The following is a 21,581-nucleotide window of genomic DNA, read 5'->3' on the forward strand; positions in this document are numbered from 1 at the left end:
GAAGGAACAGTGATCTATTTCCAAGTCAGGGTGGTGAGTGACTTGGAGAGGACCTTGCAGGGGGTGGTGTTCCCATGTGACTGCTGCCGTTGTCCTTCTGGATGGTAGAGGGTTGAAGGTTTGGAAGGTGCTGTCTAACTGGCCTTCGTGAATTTCTGCAATGCATCTTATAGATAGTACACACTGCTGATACTAAGCGTCGGTGGTAGAGGGAGTAAATGTTTGTGATATGGTGCCAACCAAGTTGGCTGCTTTGTCCTGGACAGTGTCGAACTTCTTAAGTATTGCTGGAGCTGCACACATCCAGACAAGCGGGGAGTATTCCATCACACTACTGACTTGTGCCCTATAGCTGGTGGTCAGGCATTGATGAACTCAGGAGGTGAGCTACTCACTGTAGGATTCTTACCCTGTGACGTGCTCTTGTAGCCACTATACTTAAATAGCTAGTCTCAATCAGTTTCTTGCTGTAATTACAATGTTCCCATGGTGGCTGAGGAATTTCTTCATTCAGAAATGGAGTTAAACGGAGCTCCGGATTTGGTGTCCATTATGTTTCCTGATGTTAACACAGGCAGCACCAGGATTTCTACAGCTGATGACAGTGGCAATGGGCTTGAGAGAGGAAACTGGCCAAGCTTTCCAATTCCTGCCCATTATTCATCAATCTGGACTGGGAAGTACAGGATGTGAAGATGCCAAGTGGAGGGGAGAAGTGAACACTGCAATGGTGCAACCAACATTGGACAACACTCAAAGTTTAGGCTCACATTGAGTCAGATACCAAATAGAAGGGTTCAAGCACTAAGGAGCGAGAAGTAAAAAACGATAGTGAAGAAAGCAACTGGAGCATTTGGTCAACAAATTTTAATTTCTACAAAAGTAAGCTGCAATCACTGGCAGCCAACCACATCCCTTGCATTTTGAATCTGTGTAGAGGTCCCTCTTCACGCGGCTAGACACCGCAAGTAAGGAATCTGGTTGCATTGATTTGAAAACAGAGTCGATCATTTGTAACATACAAAAGTGATGTAAAAAGGTTCCCTGGCCACAAGTCATTAATGAATTGTGTTCGACGCAAACCTCATATTTGTTCTTCTCACAGTTAGTAAACAAGTCACAATAGTTGGATTGTTCAGACCCGTACACAATCAGGTAACATCTTCACATCCTGTTGGTTTTTCCAAATGGCAGTATTTATTCCCTGATTCTCCTGGTTGCTAGATTCCCAGTATTTATACAGTGTCCTTTGCAATGGCAAGCATTGTTTTTATTTTGCACATGTCTGTCACTTTCACACTGTACTCTGGCACACTGAGCGATGTTCCCATGGAAACTAAGGGGTTTCTAATGAGAAAAGGAAAAGAACACAGATGTCATCCACGTCAACTCGTCTTGGAGTGTTGTAATATTGACCATTTTCCCAGCAGATTAAGCTGGCGTACAGCAAGTTAAAATGTTCCTGTGACACATCAGCTTTTTCTGTAGTAGTTTAGTACAACCAAGTGGCTTGCCAGACAGAAGTTAAGAGTCAACCACCTTACTGTGGGACGAGAGTCAAAGTAGGCCAGACCATGAAAGAATGTAGGGCGTCAGGGTGGCTAAGTGATCAGCACTGCTGCCTCACAGCGCCAGGGACCTGGGTTCAATTCCACCCTCAGGCGAATGTCTGTATGGAGTTTGCACATTCTCCCCATGTCTGCGTGGGTTTCCTCCGGGTGCTCCAGTTTCCTCCCACAGTCCAAAGATGTGCAGATTAGGTGGATTGGTCATGCTAAATTGCCCATAGTGTCCAAGGATGTGCAGGTTAGGTGGATTAGCCTTGGGAAATTGCAGGGATAGGGTAGGGAATTGGGTCTGGGTGGGGTGCTCTTTGGAGGGGAGGTGAAACTTGATGGGCCAAATGGCCTGCTTCCACACTGTAGGGATTCTATGATGGCAGAGTTCCCTCCCTACAGGATATTCGAGAAGCAGGTTGGTCTTTTTGGACATCGTGAGAACTTCACAGTCAGAGTTACTGAGACTAGCTTTCAATTCCAGTTTTAAAAATTAATTCAGTTTAAATTTCACCAGCTTAATGGGATGTGAATTCTTATCCTCAGCTCATCCCTCTGGGTTAGTAACCCCGGAACATTACCACCAGGCCGTGATGCAGCTTTTACTACATAAGCTGAGTTTACAAGTTCTGTTTGGAAAGACACTGCTAGAACTAGACCATTAGTCAGCATAAAGCCAGTTGGCTTAATTGTAGGGCCAGTGATCAATGGTTGCTAGAGAGTATATAATCGTTAAAAGCCAATAGCGTTCTGTTGGAGGTGTTATTTAATCAAACTGAAATCCATTGGGAAACAAAGTTGTATAAAATGCTGTATTACTGAGATAGTATTAAGTGATGATGTATTGTAATACTGAAGTATAGTTATTAAACAGCAATACAATTAAAATATATTAAAAGTGATAGTTTAAAACCTATCTAGGTCTAAATATAGAATGTATTGTTAGAAAGTTTATATACACTTTATCATAACAGTTAAAGCTAAGGTCGCCGTAATCCCAGTGGGCTGCTCTCATTTTTTTTATTCATTTGTGTGATGTAGCATCGTTGACTGGCCAGCATTTCTTGCCCATCCTTAGTTGCCTTTGAGAAGGTGGTAGTGAGAGAGATAAAACTGACCTGACTAACAGTTTAATGTGACGGTCACCATACCTCATGTGAGGGGTGAGGTTGAGAAGGCAGGACCGTTATAGGATTGAACCGCGCTGGTGGCATCACTCTGCATCGCAAACCAGCCTTCCAGCCAACTGAGCTAACTGACTCCCTATTACGACACTCACTTCAGGAAGAAATACCCCAAGATGGAGCACGGAACAATTATAAATAAACATGAATAATTTCACTAATCACCTGTAACAAGTTGATGGAGATGATCCCCCTTTCCTACTACATCGCCTCGAGGCAACCAGTCTATGTGACCTACCTAAATTTCATTAAAGAGTCTCGAGAGGACCGGGCAGAGCAGTGAAACTCCTGGACTCCAGAACCTTCCAGAATCCTCTGCACATTTCTCTCTGTTATCCCTCCCCCTAAGAAACACACAAAGGTAAAAGATGCAATTTTCGTAAGTAAAAACTTGCATTTTAACAGCCAATGAAGTATTCTTGACAGATAGTCGGTACTATAATGCAGAAAATATGCCAACCAATTTATATACAGGAAGCTTAACAGCAAAATGATAATAATCACATAATCAGGTGATGTTGATTGGTCCAGGATACCTTGGATAAGTCCCCTGTTCTTATGAACATTCAAACCAGCAGTAACAGTAGGCCATTCGGCCCTTCAAGCCTACTCCACCATTCAATCATATCATGATCTGTTTGTGTATCAATTCCACGTTTTCATTTATGCCTGATAATCCTTGATTCCTTACCTTAATAAGAATCAATCTACCTACTTCTGCCTTAAAAATCCATAATGAACCAACTTCTACCACTTTTAATTCCGTAAGATGCACAAGCCTGAGAGAGAAAACAATCTCATCTTTTTCACTAAAGGATGCCCCCTAATTTTAAAACAATGCACCCTAGCTCTGGACTCATCCATAAGAGGAAACATCTTTTCCACATCCAACCTTGTCAAGACTATTCAGCATTTACACACTTCAAAAAGTCACCCTTCGCTCTTCTAAATTCCAGTGGAAACAAGCCCAGTCTGTCCAATCTTTCCTCATAAACAACCCACTCATGTGAGTAATTAATCCAGTAAATCTCCTCTGAACAACATCCAACACATTTATATCCATCCCTGAATAAGGAGATCAGAACTACACATAATATTCAAGATATTGCATCATCCATGCCCTGGATAACTGAAGCAAGAAATCCCTGGTTGTAAATGCAATTCCTCTCATAAGAAAAGATAATTTTACTTGTACTTCTGAAAGCATTCTGAAAGTGCAGCACTTCCTCAATGTTGCATTCAGAGCATCATCTTAGATTGTGTCTCTGGACTGGGACTTGAACCCACAACATTCTGAATCACAAGGAGGAATGTTACCAGCTGATCCACAGTTGATTCCCATCTACTGAAAATCATGATTTTGCGGAATACTTATTGAAGGACAAGAGGACATTCAATATCAATAAAACGGTGGATGGGGGTGGGGGACACTCTTAATGAAAAGTGGGGGAATAATCAAGTCATGGAATGTAGAATCTCTACAGTGTGGAAGCATGCCATTCAGCCTATCAAGTCCACACCGACCCTCCGAAGAGCATCCCACCCAGATTCACATGCCCCCAACCTATCCCTGTAACCCTGCCTTTCCAATGGCTCAACCACCTAGCCTGGACATCCCTGTACACTATAGGCAATTTAGTATGGCCAATCCACTTAACCTGCACATTTTTGGACTGTGGGAGGAAACTGGAACACCCGGAGGGGAACCACACAGACATAGACACAAGGTGCAAACTCCACACAGACAGTTGCCCAAGGGTACAATCGAACCCAGGTCGCTGGCAATGTGAGACAGCAGTGCTAACCACTGAGCCACCATGCCTTCCCAGTCTTTAGACATTGGCTTTAAAAGGAACAGCAATACTATCAACACAGAATTGAAGACAACCAAAATGTCACACAGGAGATGAACCTTAAAGATAAAGGCTCACAGATTGAAAGTAATATATTAACACAGATAGAGGATTGGTTAAGGACAGGAAGTAGAGATCAGGGATAACCAGGATATTTTCAACTTGGCAGGTTATAACTAAGATCAATGCTAGGCCCTCAACTATTTACGATCTATTTTAAAGGTTAAGACAAAGATGTAGGGAGTGGTAACATACAGCTACATTTTACTCAAAAAGCAGACATGCTGTCACAGCTTTTTAGCTTGCACTTATCAGGATACTTGCTATAAGCTGCACATATTCATACATAGGAACCTGCACTCTGCAAGCAAAAGAAACATGTCCAGGCATTGAGCCTTTTTGAATTAAACAAAATTGTGGGAACAACAGATCCCTAGTATATTCTTCATGACAACATCCTGACCAATCAGAGTCAATTCCCAACCTACTAATCAACACTTTTCTCATGCGGTATAAATTGTTACTCCCTTTGCAATTTGAGATTCATACATGTGTTCTAGAGCATGCAAGATAAAAAACTTCCACATAATGTCTCCTTTTTTCAGTATTACTCAGATTCCATGTTGCCAAAAAACTAAACCTAATTTTGCTGACAAAACAAAGCTTGTCAGGGATAGAAGCTGTGGAGATGACACAAAGAAGCTTAGAGAAATACAATATAGAAACTTATATTTTGGAAATGCTGCTAGAAGAAATATAATATGAGGAAGTGTGAACTTATTTAAAGAAAAGTAAAGTACTGCAGATGTTGGAGGTCTGAAATGAAATCAGAAAGTGCTGGAGAAACTCATCAGATCTGGCAGCATCTGTGGAAAGTGAAAGAGTTAACATTTCAAATCCAATATGACTCTTTTTTGGAACTCTAAATTCATACAAGTTCCTGGCAGAAAGAGATGTCAAATGATCAGAGATTGAGTAAATTGGGCCTGTATTCTCTGGAGTTCAGAAGAATAAAGCCTAAAAGATCTGAAGGGTTTTGACAGGGTGGATAATGAAAGATTGTTCTCCCTGGCTGGGAAATTTGGAAATTGGAGGCACAGTCTTAGGATAGGGGACTATCATTTAGAACTGAGATAAAGAAAAATTTCTCCACTCAGACAGATTGTGAATATCTGAGCATTGAGGATAGCTGAGAGGGATAGATTTTTGACTGATAAGTGAATCAAAGGTATGGAGAGCAGGCGAGAAAATGGACTCGAGGATGATCATCCATGATCTTAATAAATGGCAGAGGAGACTTGTGACACCATATGATCTACTTCAGCTCCAATTTCTTATGTGCTTAAGTTGTATATCTTCTGTGGACTGGTCACATAAAAGATATTACATGGAACTCTAGGATTAACTATCAATCAGATGGTGCCTTACATGTCTGTTGTTTTAGTCCCAACACCTGTTAGGCAAAGCCTTAAAGCATATAAACCGCTACCATTTTGGCCAACAGTTGGGGCTAAGTCACTCAGACAAGATAGAGAATGGCCGCTAATCAGGAAACATGGCAAATGATCTTGTAAGGTTAGCATACAGTGGAAGAAGCTTTAGTTTGTGTGTAATCCTTTTGTACTTGAGAATACTGCAGGCTCTGGTCTTTATTGGCAACTGTTAATGTTTAAAGAAGTGCCCTCTCCTTCCTACCACACTATTTCTGACCTGGAGGATACACGAGCAAACATATCAGAGTTTTGTTCGCCCTTTACCTACTCTGATCACTGCCTTGAAATGGAAAAAAGTTGGGCAGCGCTGATGAATTGTTAACCCTATAAGCATTCCTTGTGATATTTTTTCATGGTCCATCAAATAACTTCAAAGTATCAAAGTGAGATTGACCTTATCTGCAGCACGTAGTCTGTTTTTAACCTTGTGTACACAACCATAGAGAGAACTTTTGTTTTTAAACATGGTATATCGTAGGCAAAAAATTCAATTTTTGGAATAATTGCTTCCTGTACCGAGAGAATTATACCCCTCCAGATTCTAATCTCCACAAAGGAATGAACAAAAGTTTGAATCCTAAAGTAATTTAAAACGCAACAGGAAAGTGTATTACCTGGTACGACAATAATCCTTTGTTTTGCCTGAATGATGTAAATGGAGAAAAAGACCAACATTAGTGGCTAAAAGAATGGAGTGCTAGTTTCTATTATACTTAAATAAAATTTAGAACAGATGGCAGGAGAAACTTCTTCATGAACATCTATAAGAATGTGAAATACACTTCGAGTGTCAGTGGTTCTGCTGTCAGAAATATTACACTGGGTAGGTGAATAAAACGTAGCACACCCATCCTTCTAGCATGCCCGGATGCATCTTTCCTAACATAAGGATACTCTACAGCTCCCTGCACCCTGATCCCACATTAGCTCCCAGTCCAGCAAAATTTAGATTTTAAAATCCTCAGCCTTGCTTTGTCCTCTTTATTTCTTTAAATGCCTTCATTTACCAGGACTTTCTACCTCCTATTCCCTAGTCAATTACGAACCTGAGTTATCATATTTCCTTCAGTACCATGTGATTCAATTTGCTTTTTTTTTCCTTTATATGGGATGAGAGAGTGTCAGCAATGCCAGCAACTGTTGCCCACCCCTAACCGCCCTTGAATTGAGCAACTCGCTCCAGCACTTCACACAGCAGGTATGAGTCAAACACATTGCTGTGGGTCTGGAGCAACCTCTAGGCCAGAGCAGATAAAGGGCAGACTCCCTACCCTAAAGGACATCAGTGAACCAGATGGATATTTTCTCATTACTTTGTGGTACTTCTTAAATGCTTTTTGGACGTCATAAAGATCTGCAGTTCTACTGTCATCAACCCTCTCAGCTACTTTACCAAAGAACTCAATCAGGTTAGTAGTTTAGTAGTCTTTAACAAATCTGTGCCAGTTGCCCTCTAATAGCCCATGTTTCTCCAAGCAAGAATTAACTTTGTCCTTGAGAAAGCAGTTTTCCCACCACTAACATTGTATGAAGCCTGTGGGTGTCATGTTTATTCCTCTCCCCCTCTTCAATCATTCAGATGTTTTCTGGCATTGAATTACAGGCTGGAAACTAGCCATTTGGCACCACAGGTTCACCCTGGTATTTACGCTTGGTGCTTCATACCAAACGTTCTCTGTGCCAGCAAAGAAAACATTTGGGCACATTTAAAATTGTTGCTGCCTAAACCACAAACTCACTTGTTCTACCAGACGCTTGATGGTAGGCAGCCCCTCAAGTGCCGTGCTGTCGCATCCACTGGTGAGAACCCGCTCAAAGCCCAAAGAGATGAGGCACTCCAAGGAGGTCATAGGGTCACGCACCATATCAAACGCTGTGGAGACATAAATAACAGCTGGAATCAGAGGGTCAGTGACATCGCCAAATGGAGAGAAACCAGGGAACTGCAACTTTACTAATCAAACTCCAGCACGCCCCTCTGAATCACAAAATCTACACAACTGGAAACTACCCTGAAGCTTTAATTTTCTGAGGAAAAGCGATTGTAATCATTCAAAAATATGAATTCTATTTGCAGTTTCTCTATTCAACCATTGATTGTCTTCTGTAGAACTACAATGCAGACAAAGGCCATTCAACCCAACTGGTCTATGCTTGTGTTTATACTTCACAGAAGATTACTCCCATCCAACTTTTACTCACCCCATCAGCATATCTGTCTACTTCTCTCTTTCTCAGGTATTTAAATAGTTTCCCTTCAAATACATCTATGTTTCTTTGCCTCAACTATTCTTGAGTTCTGCATCCTCACCACTCGTGTTTCTCTTGAATTCCCTATTAGATTATTAGTGACTGACTTGGGATGGTAGCCCTCATTCCAGTTTTCCCTGCAATGGACAGATCTCCTCCCTGTCTTTTCCTTTAAACTCTTCCTAATTTTAAAGATCTCTATCAAGTCGTTTTTTTGCAGAAAAGAGTCCCAGGCTGTTTGGACTTTCCTGATAATTGTAAAATGTCAGTACTGGTATCCCCTTTCTGCATATTCTATGGTACCTCTCTGTTCTTCCAAAAACAGTAGGTTCACCCTTCACCCACAGTGAAGTAGTTGGTCACTTCAGATGTTTCCTATCTTATCCCAATGGACACTCCCTCTTTAGTCAGACATACTCACCTCTGTGAAAAGTCACGGACAGAGGTCGTGATTCAGCTGCAACAGAGGAAGCAATATTTAGACATTCTGAATACTCACCATCTCAAGTTAAAAAAGGAAGTTTAACATAAGCACCAAAATGGATCATTCTGCTGAACAAACCTTTATTGTTGGCTTTATCATCCTTTATCCTTTATCATCCCTTCCAATTCCCTGCCCGACAAAAACACAAATCGAATGATCTCATTTTGAAATCATTTCTGATGTTCTAAAAGTTGTTCAACTCATCTTACAACCAGTTTGAGTATAATCACTGTTATAATACTGAAAACATGGCAGTCAATTAGTGCACAGCAACTGCCACAAACAGTAACGAGATTATGATGAGTTCATCTGTTTTTAGTGATGGTAGTTGAAGGATAAGTATTGTCCAAGGCACTGGGCAGAACTCCTTGCTATTCTTTGACATGGTGCAATGAATGTACCCCCAACGAGAGGGCAGACTGCAGTCTCAGTTTAAATTCTCATCTGAACGATACCACTTCAACATTGCTGTGCTCCTTCAATACCGTACAGGAGTGCCAGCTTTGGTTTGGATTTGAACCATGAACATTGAGTTTCAGAAATTGATGAATCCAAGTTGGCTGCCATATTTCATACATTACAACAGTGACTACCATTCATATAGTACTTAATTGGCTGTAAAGCACTTCGTGACATCTGGTTACAAGGGAACGCAAAAAAGAAATGCAAGTTTCTCTCCTTTTTTAATGGACTGATATATGAGAATTCAGTTCCTCAAACTTGCTCCCCCATCCAATTAGCTCAGAGAAGGTTTGACGTGGAGCAATAAATGAAAGACAGCCTCAAAGGTGGCTTCCACAATTGGGGAGGACTATCCCAACAGAGGTCATCACCTCGGGAAAGGGAAGAACATATTGGAAGAAAACTAACACCCTAATAAAGCATTTTTGAATGCCATGCAGTACAGAGGAAAATACAACAGGACAGGCCATTCAGACGCTCTGAGCCATTTTCCAATTAGATCACGGCTGATCTGTATTTTAGCTCCACCATCAGCCTTGGTTCTGTAATTTTGTAATACTGAAGTTTTCAACTGATCCCAAGAACAAACAGCTTTTTTGTGGAAGAGTTCCAGATTTCCACTGATCTTTGTTATGAAGGTGTGTTTGTGTGGACATCCCCATGATTGACCTAGCTCTAATTTTTAAGTTTATTTACTGCCCCCCACCCCAACATTCTGGATCCCTCAGTGGACAGGGCTGCCAACTCAGCTTGGATGTATTTCTGGAGGTTTTGTCATGACACGCTACCCTCTCCTAACTGCTCCCTTCCTTGGCTAGATGGCACAAACACTCTTGTGGCACTCTGGCCTTCCTATCCAGCCCAGGTGATGCTTGAATTTTGATCAAATTGATTTTTAATCCCATTCCCAGGAGCTTTATGTCCAATAAATGGAAATGAAAGAGTTGGCAACCCCTATCACCAGACAAAATAGCTTCTTTCTCATATCTACCCTTTGATCGTCTTAAACCCTTTATTTAGATCACCATAGTGTGAAGCGCATACCGATCAAATCCATGCACACTTCAGTATTGACGCTTCCATCCTCTGTCAGAACTCCAAACACAGTTCCGTCTGCTCCGTTGGCTTTGACCATCTTGATGTCAGCTTTCATGACCTCAATCTCGCTGTCGGAGTACAGGAAGTCCCCTCCTCGTGGGCGTATCATGGCAAACACCGGAATCCTCACGTACTGTTTAACCAACTGCAACAGACCTACCACAACCAACCAGTGTCAAAAAAACAAACAACTAATGAGAGAAGACTACTTTGACACTCATTAGAAACGTTCTGTATTGCCTTAGTCTGCTCATGAAGCAAACTTGCACATCCCAATCCTTCCGATCTCTGCTATTCAACCCTGGCTGCTTATGTTCCACAGGTGACATGTTCAGACAGTCACGGAGGCTTATGATGCAGAAAGGAGTTCTTCAGCCCATCATGGCCCTTCTTTCCAATTTAATTCCACATTCCAGCTTTTTCCCTACAGCTCTGCAATTCATTCTCTTCAAGTTTCTGTCCAACCAATCAGATAATAATCCGTCTCCCTGTATTTGCTCTCAAAAGTAGATAACCTCACATTTATCCACATTATACCAAATCTGCCATGCACTTGCCCAAATCACACTGAAGCATCGATGCATCCTCCTCACTGCTCACTCTCCCACCCAGCTTTGTGTCATCTGCCAATGTGGAGACATTACATTTAGTTTTCTCATCTAAATCTTTAATATATATTGTGAAGCCAGTGTCTTTACAATACTATCAGAAACTTAGGAAAATATTTGCAAACTTCAAAGAAGATTGCTCAAACAAATCTCCACCAGACATCTTGCTTAATTAGTGTGAATTGCTTTGGCCTCAACAGTCACCATTAACATGCTTGCATAGCAACCACTTAAAACGAGTCACAGTCATAGGGACGTACAGCACAGAAACAGATTCTTCAGTCCAACTCATCCACAATGACCAGCTATCCTAAATTAATCTAGATCCATTTGCCAGCATTTGGCCCATATCCCTCTAAACCCTTCCTTTCATATACCCATCCAGATGCTTTTTAAATGTTTTAATTGTACCAGCCTCCACCACTTCCTCTGGTAGCTCATTTCATAAACACATCACCCTCTGTGTGTAAAAGTTGCCGCTTATGTCACATTTAAATCTTTCCCCTCACACCTTCAACCTATGCCCCCTTGTTTTGGACTCCCCTACCCTGGGGAAAAGACCTTGGCTATTCACCCTATTCATGGGATAACCTTTGATTGTGAAGCGGCACACTTGCTAACTTGTCATCTTGCTATTGAGGCTTCAATAGCTGGAACAGAAAATATTACAAATCGCCAATCAACTAGATAACCGCTAGAGGGAGAGAGGGAAGAGAGGGAATTATGTCAAGTCTACAGCAAAGAAACAGGCCATTCAGCCCATCTGCACAATGCCAGCCTTCATGTTCCACCTGGAAGAAGTATTTGTGGAGAGGGATAAAAGAATGTAGTATAGTAACAGTTCTGAAAAACCACATCAGACTCAAACCGTTAACTCTGTTCTTCTCCCCACAAATGCTGTGAGACCTGCTGAGTTTCTCCAGCTTTTCTGTTTTTAATTCAATTGTCTAGCATCCATAGTGTTTTACTTTACTTATATACATTAATGCCTAGAGTTGATGTGATGGATGCCCTAACAGCTTTTTGAGGTCAGTTACTGGTGTGAATTGCAGTGTTAGGTAGTGACAGAAAATCTTTCAGCAGAGATTTGACCAACATTTACTATACAGCATCACCAAGTGGCTTTGCTTTATTCTGCCCTCATTAGTTAGAAACAACAGTAACTCTGGCACTCACCAATACTGGGAGTGATGCCTCCTTCCACTAAGCTGGAACACAGTTCAATCCGACATGCTCCTGAAAACAATCACAAACAATTATCTGTGGCGCAGTGGGGTCAAGGCAACTCAAAGGTGAAATGATCAAAAGAAAAGCTGCAACTTCCAGCTAATTCGGCAACTATTCAACAGGTCAGGCCATAGTTAGGCTGATTCTTCACAAAGGATGAAGGAAACCAGCTAGGATGTTAACTATGCAGAGTTTTAAATAGAATCTACAAAAACAAAACATGCAATAAGGCACTACTCCATACTTATACTCCATACCAGCCACCTCCTAACTCTCTTCATCTAATAATATCAACATTTTTTCTACTCCTTTGACCCTCATGTACCTATCCAGTTTCCCCTTAATATGTCTACATAGTCTACATGGACTTCAGTAAAGCTTTTGACAAGGTCTTCTACGGTAAACTGGTTAAGAAAGCAAGAGCCAATGGGATCCAGGACAAATTGTCAAATTGGCTTCGTGGCAAGAAGCAGGAGGTGATGGTCGAAGTGTGTTTTTGTAACTGAAAGCTGTATCCAGTGACATATCACAGGGTTTAATGCTTGATCCCTTGCTGTTTGCTGTGTACATGATCTGGACATGAATCTAGGAAGTATAATCAGTAAGTCTGCAGATGACATGAAATTGGTGGTGTGGTACAGTGTTATTGGAGCTCCACTATCCAGGCAGGTGGAGAGCATTCCATCACACTCCTGATTTGTGCCTTGTAGATGGTAGGCAGGCTTTGGTGAGTCAGGAGGTGAATTACTTGCTACAGTATTCCTAGCCTCTGACCTGCTGTTGTAGCCATTGCATTTTCATGGTGAGTCCCGTTCAGTTTCTGGTCAATGGTAATGCCCAGGATGTTGATAGTGGGCAATTCAGTCCTGGTAATGCTATTGAATGTCAAGGGGTAGTGGTTGGATTGTCTCTTAGTAGAGATGGTCATTGCCTGGCATTTGTTTGGTGTGAATGTTATTTGCACTTTACTTCACTTGAACTATACTTCTGAATCTGTTGTTTATCAGTTTAAAAAATATCACCCATTTGATCCATAGGCTTGGATGTCAACACGCATTCTGATGGAGGTGTGTGCAGATTCAGTGGAATCTGCTATCAGTGCCGAAAGGGGAGGTATGTACTGTACAAGTCTAATGCTGTACATTAGATTGGGACGGTATTTCTTAAACTATCAAATGTTATTTTCACTTTCAGTCTTTACTCACTTTTTCCCAACCTTTTTTTTGATTCATTCACGTGATATGGGTCTTGTTAGCTAGGCCAACACTTATTGTCCATCTCTAATTGCCATTGAGAAGGTGGTGATTAGCTGTTTTCATACTCCATTCGGGATGTTATAGGCACATCTGCAGTGCTGTTAGAGAGGAAGTTTCAGGATTTTGAGGAAAGGAGGAAAATTTTAAAATGGAGGCCAATGTAAACTAAGTAGCATGGATGAATGGAACTTGTGTGAATTTTGGTAAACTCGTGGAAGGAGGAAGATGGATAGAGTTGGTCAAATCTACAAGTAATCAAGGCATGGATCAATAGTTGACATGAATACCATAGATTCACAGTGTCATTACAGTATAGAAGGTGGCTTGATCCACACCATGTCCATACTAGTCATCAAATATCCCTCTATTCTCGTTGCATTTTCCAGCTGTATGCTATGACATTTCAAGTGCTTATCTAAATAGCTTCTAAAATGTCTTGAGGGTTCCCACCTCTACCACTCTTTCAGGCAGTGAGTTTCAGACACCCACCCTCCTCTGATGAAAAACAAATTCCCCAAATCCCCTCTAAACCTCCTGCTCCTTACCTTAAAAACTATGTCCCCTAGTTCTTGACCCCTTTAGGGGAAAAGTTTCTCCCTACTTACACTGTCAATGCTTCTCTGAACTTTGTACACTTCAATCAGATTGTTCCCTTCAGATACTTTCCTCCTCGCTGTACCACATTCACACCAAACAAATGCCAGGCAATGACCATCTCTACTAAGAGACAATCCAACCACTACCCCTTGACATTCAATAGCATTGCCAGGACTGAATTCCCCACTATCAATATCCTGGGCATTACCATTGACCAGAAACTGAACGGGACTCACCATGAAAATGCAATGGCTACAACAGCAGGTCAGAGGCTAGGAATACTGTAGCAAGTAATTCACCTCCTGACTCCCCAAAGCCTGCCCACCATCTACAAGGCAGAAGTCAGGAGTGTGATGGAATGCTCTCCACTTGCCTGGATAGTGGAGCTCCAACAACACTCAAGAAGCTTGACACCATCCAAGGAAAAGCAGCCTGCTTGATGGCACCAAGTCCACAGTCAGTCACTCCACAATTGACAGTAACAGCAGTGTGTACTATCTACAAGATGCACTGCAGAAATTCACCAAATATCCTTAGACCTTCCAAACCCACATCAAGAAGGACAAGGGCAGCAGAATCATGAGAACACCACCACCTGCAAGTTCCCCTACAAGTCACTCACCATCCTGACTCGGAAATATATCACTGTTCCTTCAGTGTCATCGGGTCCAAATCCTGGAATTCCCTCCGTAATGGCATTGTGGATTTATCTACAGCACATGGACTGCAGCAGTTAAAGAAGACAGCAGACCACCACCTTCTCAAGGGCAACTAAGGACAGGCAATAAATGCTGGCCATTTATGTCCATGTCCCACAAGTGGATTTTAAAAAGTTATGTGGGCATGCAAATATTTCAATGACTCCATAAATAATCATCTAACCGTCAGAGCCATTGCTTCCCAATTGACAACTGATCAGTCTGAGGGCCAGTCCCTTGTCTGAGAAGATGAATGCCCATATGACAAGCTGTTTTCCTGGGAGGAGGGAAGCAAGTTAAGCCAACTAGTAATGGTTATGTGTGGATAATCTTGCGTTTCGCCAAGAGTGTAGGAGGAAAAGGAAGTCTGAGTGAGAGTGTCACAGGTCTGAGATCTGAAAGAATGAGTTACTGTAGAAGAGGATTTCAAAGCACCACAATAACCATAACAGAATGAAAACATAAAGAGGGGCACTGGTAGTCAGAAACTGAGATGACAATGAAATGTGATTTTGTGTGTGTGTGTGTGTGTGTGTGTGTGTGAGAGAGAGAGAGAGAGAGAGAGAAGGGAGGGGGAGAAGAATGTGTGGAAGAGAAAGTGAGAGAGGCAGAGTGAGAAAATGAGAAACAGTGGAAGAGAGAGAGGCAGTGAGAGAGAGAAAAGGTGAATGAGTGAGGGAGAGCGATACAGAGTGAAAGAGAAAAAAAGAGAGTGAGTGAGACTCAGAGACAGATCAGCCATCAGGCAACAAAATGTCAACTCTATTGGACACAGATGGATCTAAACTGGGCAGAGTTTAATCAAGGATCTAAACTAGGGAAGGCAATGGCCGAGCGGTACTATCACTCAACTATTAATCCAGAAACTGAGCAAATGTTCTGGGGACCTGGGTTCATATCAGGCCGTGACAGATGGTGGAATTTGAATTCACTAAAATTCTGGAATTAAGGGTCTAATGATGACCATGAAATTATTGTTGATTGTCGGAAAAACCCATCTGGTTCACCAATGTCCTTTAGGAAGGGAAACTGCCATCCTTATCTGGTCAGGCCTACGTGTGAACCCAGACCCACAACAATGGGTTGACTCTTAACTGCCCTCTGGATAATCAGGGATGGGCAAGAAATCCGGCCTAGCCAGAGAAACCCGCATCCATTGAGTGAATAAAAAAAATAAATAAGCCTAGAAACATGCATTGTGGAACCTGAGCACAATTCTTAATTGCTGTTTTCAAAGGGTGGGAAAATATATTAATGAATTAATAGCGTTTCCCAGCAATAAATATATACCCTAATAATTAAAGTATAGATATTGGCAGCATCAGCTATGGACTTTCCACTGGAGCACTGCAAAGCTTTTCACAACAGCTCACTCGAGAGGAAACAACTTAGAGCTCAATTTTCAGCTGAACAGAGAAACAGCCATGGTTACAGATACACTCACACTCTACGCAAACACCTTACAAAATTCAGCAAGTAATGGTGCTGAAAACACATTAGCTGTTTGTGAGAACTTGCTGTGCACAACTTGGACACTGCATTACCCTGCAGTTGCAACAGTGGACTCACTTGAAAATCATTTTGCATTTCAAAGCACTTTGGGATGTTCTGCAGTCAAAATAGACCCTACAAGCAACAACGTCCTTCAGAAATGCCTCAGCCTGGATTGAACAGCTCTCAGAGAGTTGCTGGGCTGGTTACCTGTCAGTACAGAAATCCTACTTAGCAGTCAATGTTACAGCTCTAGTACCAAAGTCTCAGAGTGGCTTTCACGCAGCAAGTGGGAGGAGATGGGCTGAAGTCAGTACGGGTGCAGCCACTCTGATCATGCAAGAGGGACAAAATACCACCTTCAAATTAAATGGCAACACACAACATTGCCTGGAGCTCCCCTGCTCTTCGAAATAGCTCAATAGATTGATTACATCAAGCCAAACGGGCAGACTTATCCACAAGATGACATCCCTGACAGTACTGCACACAGAGGGTCAGCGTGGATTATGTGGTCATGTGCCTGTGGTATATCTTGAATTTAGGATCTTCTGACTCAGAGGTGACATTGTCACTAAGCTGGCAGTTTGCTGCCATTCAACATCCAAACAATCTGGCCCAGCACCCAATGAAATATCATCTCAGCATCATCTGTGCTGCTCTTTAATTGGGATTCTTCTCTTCGTGGGATTATGCCATACAACAATCATCATTCCCACACATCTCTCAGCTGATGAACTCCTCCAGGTTGAATGCCACTTGGCGGAAGCACTGAGGGAGGCAAGGACACAGACTGTACTCTGGGTCAGGTACTTCAATGTCCATCACAGAGTGGTTCAACAGCACTACAACTGACTAAGCTTGCCAAATTTTAAAGGACATAGCTGTTTGATGGGGTTTATGGTGGATAGAGAGGGAACCCACAAGAGAGGAAAAAAATTTTTTTACATCATTTTCGCCATTTTTTGAAAAAATATGCAGTACTTTATTCATAACAAACGTAGAAGTACATTCCAAATTGGACATTACTGAAAACACAATAAAATACAACTTTTCTCCCTTGAGCACTCTTAGGTGCCTCAACCCATGACACTTACCATACACATTCAGTGACAAGCATACAGCCCCAGTGGATCTATATGTTACCAGCCTCACGGTACAGTCTTTTTTCTGAAAGTCCCTGGACAGTGGTCTTTTCCCACTGCACATTTGCAATGGCTACCTCAAACTTCAGTGAGTCCCTCAACACTCAGACCTGAACTTTGGAATGTGCCAGTCCCAAACAGTTGATCAAGGACAACTTCTTGCACTGGAAGACCAGCAAGTTTCAGATTGACAAAAGAGTGTCTTTCACCAAGCTGATGTCTTCCAGATGCAGCTGATACTTGTTTCCGTGCATGTCCCAGCAGCCTGTAGAGCAGCACAGCGTCCCATGTCATAGAGCTGCTGGGAATGTGCCTCCACAAAAACAAATGTGTGTCTCTCCAAATTTTCCTTGTAAAGTCACATTCCAGCTGAAGGTGTGTAACGGTCTCTTCACCACTGTGCAGGCCTTGAATGCAGCACCGAGATATCGGGCAGGCACAAATGATCTGATGGGGACTGCCCTTCCACCAGAAAGTTCATGTTTTATAATTAGTTTTTCTTATTTATGATGAAACAATCATAGTCCATTAAGCGGTTAGCCTACTCTTAAAATTATTTTGTTTAATTACAATTAATATTAGAGCCTTGTGCACCATGTGACAAACTGTTCTGAGGAGGGGTCACTCAGCCCGAAATGTTAACTCCGATTTCTCTCCACAGATGCTGTCAGACCTGCTGAGCTTTTCCAGCAATTTCTATTTTTGCTACTTGAAAGTTTCACTTCATTCTATATGTGGGGTGGACAAAGTCAGAAGTCACATGTAACTAGGTTATAGTCCAACAGGTTTATTTGAAATCACAAGCTTTTGGTGCGCTACTCCTTTTCAGATGATTATGACTGTCACCAGCCAGAGATTGCTCACACATCCCTTAAACAATTAGAAATTAGCCTTGCCTCACTTAAACTGATCAGAGTACATTAACTCTATTGATCACATTATGGGTATGGCTGGGCAAGAGTTCATAGCACAAGTTTTCCAAGACCAAAGCGCACATCAAGTTTGAATCTGAGGGTCAAAGCCTGCTGTTTGGCTAAAAGCAGAAGACCACAGAAATGCAAACGACAGGGAACGAATGGAGACAAGGTATTGACTGCTGCCTTATATAGGTCAAGAACTGTGTTGGGTCTGTAAAGTTGCTGTCTGGCTCTTTCAAGTATTGCTTTTGTTACTGCATAAATAGTCATGGAGTTGAATCACCAAATATCTGGTGTTGTCGGAATAGTTCAAGTTTCACATTAACAAATAAGCATTCAATGAGTGTAGACTCATGATCTTAGGTTTTATAATGAAAGGTAATACTTCTTACCAGCAGCCAAGTGCTTGGTGCTTATTTGAAAGTTCTGGCAATGAGGCATTCTGCTAAATGGTTTTGACAGTCTGCTCATGGAGCCATCCAATAGGATCAACCATCTCCAAATATACAGGGCACAGAGGAAGTTACATGTCTAAAACTACCTGATAAACTCTGATCAAAGGTTTTTTTGTACAAGACTGTAAGACTGTAAAACCACAAGGTGTAAGAGCGGAAGCATACCATTCAGCCTATCGAGTCTGTTCTGCTATTCATTGAGATCATGGCTGATCTGATAATGCTCAATTTAATTTTCCTTCCTTCTCCCCATAACTCTAGATTCCCTTATTGATTAAAAACTTGTCTGTCTTGGCCTTGAAGATACTTAACAACCCAGTCTCTGTAGCAGTTTGTGGTAAAGAATTCCACAAATTCACTAGTATCTAAGAGAAAAAAATTCCTCAAGGTCTAGACTCTACCACAAGGGGAAACAACCTCTCAGCATCTGCCCTGTCATGGCCAAGAATCTTATATATCTCAATAAGGTCTTCTTTCATTCTTAAAAACTCCCATGATTACAATGTCAACCTAATGAACCTCTCCTCATAAGAAACTCCCTCCATACCTGGAATCAATCTAGTAATCCTTCTCTGGACTGCCTCCAAGACATAAATATTTTTCCTTAGATAAGGGGACCAAAACTGCTCACAGTATTCCAAACATTTCTACGAGGAATAGATGATGTGATACAGTCTATTAATTTGGAGTGTTTTGCGGCAATCTGGCTAGACCCAATCTTCTTAACACTGAACAGGTAGAACGTCAGCATGTAGAGATGCTTGGACTTTGTCCTCACCAATCTACCTGTTGCACATGAAACGTCTAGGACATTACTGGTGGGGGGAACTATTCTTGTGGAGGCAAAGTCCCATCTTTACACTGAGAATATCTTTCATCATGTGCAAAAGACAAGGTTAAAGTATTTGCCCAAGGATCTGTGTGGATGATCCATTTTGCTTCCTTCCAAAGTTCCCATCATCATAGATGTCAGTGGTTGGTTTGATTCACTCCACATAATAAGCAAGAAAGGGCTGAAAGGACTTGATACAGCAATGGCTATAGGGTTTGATAACATCCTGGCTGTAATTTTGAAAATTTGCACTCTAGGTATGAAGGCAGCCTTTGACTTGAATGTGTCATTAAGGACTCATGGTTAAATTGAAGTCAATGGGGATTATGGGAAAACTCACCACTGGTGGCAATCATATTTACCAAAATGGAAGGCGGTTGTTGTTGTTGGAGCAACATTGCTAGAGAAGTGTAATGCCTGAGTGATCTAGACCCAACCATCTTCAATGGCTTTATCAAAGACCTTTTGCCCAACAGAAGTGGGGACAGTCACTGATGATTACAAATCGTCAGCACCATTCACAACTCCTCAAATTCTAGGCCTGTCTGTGCAGCAGTCTTGGATAATATTCAGACTTAGTCTGATTAGCAATTTATATGCAATCCATGTGCTAGGCAGTTAGTATTTCTGACAAGAGAGAATCTAACCATATCTCCCATAACTGAATCGCATTACCATCACAGATATCCTACCAGCAACATCAGAGGGCTCACCATAGACCAGAAACCTAACTGGAACAGTCAGACAAATAAGGAATACACATGCAGATCAAAGTGAGCAACTCATTTCTTAACTTCTACCACTCACAAGTTGGGGGTATGATGCGATACTCCCTATTTGCCCGGAAAAGTGCAGCTCCAACAACATTTGATGAAGCTCAGCACCATCCAAGATAAAACAACCTATGAAAACAAAGTTGCTAGAAAAGCTCAGCAGGTCTGGCAGCATCTGTGGAGGAAAAAACAGAGTTAACTTTTCAGGTCCGGTGACCCTTCCTCAGAACTGATGATGGCTGGGAAAACGTCAGTTTATATGCAGAAAATAGGGAGGTGGGTGGGGTAGGGAGTAAATGATAGGATACAGCCCGAAGAGAGAGAAAGACAGTTGGACAAAGGAGTTGCTAACGATCAGGCTGGGAGGGTGAATAGTTGTTAATGGGGACTGTTAGTGACTAACAACAGGGGGTGTGATTTACAACATCCGCAGTTCTTTTGGTTTTTAAAACAACCTACAATTGGCACATCATAAAAACCCAATTCATTCCATCCACCACTGACGCTCAGCATCAGCAGCAAATTGTACCATCTGTAAGATGTACTGCAGTAAATCACCAAGGCTCTTTCCACAGCACATTTAAACTCATGCCCTCTACCGTTTACGAAGGGCAAAGGCAACAGGTATGTGGGAATAACACTACCCACAAGTTCTTCTCCAAGCCACCTACAATCTTGATTTGGAAATGTATCGCTGTTACTTTTCACTGTGACTGGGTCAAAACCCTAGAACTGCCTCCCTGATGGTATTGTGGGTGCACCATTGACAAATGGGCAGCAGAGTTCAACAAGGCAGTTTGTTCATCACCTTCCAAATCACAACTAAGGGGCAGGCAATAAATATCATTCCAGATGTCCTGGTCTGGGTAAACGTGGCCAAGAAGCCATGGGGTAGCCAGCTGGTTGATGTATATAGGGCTGCCGTCCTTGCTCAGTGCTGAGGCTATAGGTGACTCCAGGCTCACAGCTGAGAAGATTCTCGGCGAAGGGGACGGCAGCATCACCATGGTAACCGGGGATTGGCAAACGCCACCCGTGCCAGCAATATACACACACACACACCATGAGACTAAAGTAACATTAATGATGTCTCAAAATTCAACGGCCCCAGTCAGTTTACAAGACGCTGCTGCATGAATCAGAATTAAATCGCAGTTTAATCGATACTCACTTCAGCCGCAGCCTGAGGTAGGCCCAAGTCA

At 42.1% G+C, this 21,581-nt stretch overlaps 1 protein-coding gene across 2 annotated transcripts; it reads right to left on the reverse strand.

Annotated features, from left to right (window-relative positions):
* Nucleotides 1-850: 850 nt before the first annotated feature.
* Nucleotides 851-21,568, reverse strand: cutc (cutC copper transporter homolog (E. coli)). 2 transcript variants are annotated; one of them, XM_020536171.2, is made up of 8 exons: nucleotides 21,551-21,568; nucleotides 12,165-12,224; nucleotides 10,327-10,536; nucleotides 8,758-8,793; nucleotides 7,826-7,959; nucleotides 6,701-6,728; nucleotides 2,979-3,084; nucleotides 851-1,347 (listed from the first exon to the last, which is right to left on the reverse strand). In XM_020536171.2, exons 3-8 carry the CDS (start codon nucleotides 10,487-10,489, stop codon nucleotides 1,236-1,238), a joined length of 579 nt encoding a protein of 192 aa, XP_020391760.2. In that variant the 5' UTR covers nucleotides 10,490-10,536; nucleotides 12,165-12,224; nucleotides 21,551-21,568; the 3' UTR covers nucleotides 851-1,235. The 2 variants fall into 2 exon arrangements, with proteins under 2 accessions (XP_020391760.2, XP_048464740.1); XM_048608783.1 differs by lacking the exon at nucleotides 2,979-3,084 and having other exon boundaries at nucleotides 1,228-1,347.
* Between the last annotated feature and the right edge of the window lie 13 nt (nucleotides 21,569-21,581).

This window comes from Rhincodon typus, chromosome 20 (assembly GCF_021869965.1).
Source record: "Rhincodon typus isolate 14 chromosome 20, sRhiTyp1.1, whole genome shotgun sequence".
Lineage (NCBI taxonomy): Eukaryota > Metazoa > Chordata > Chondrichthyes > Orectolobiformes > Rhincodontidae > Rhincodon > Rhincodon typus.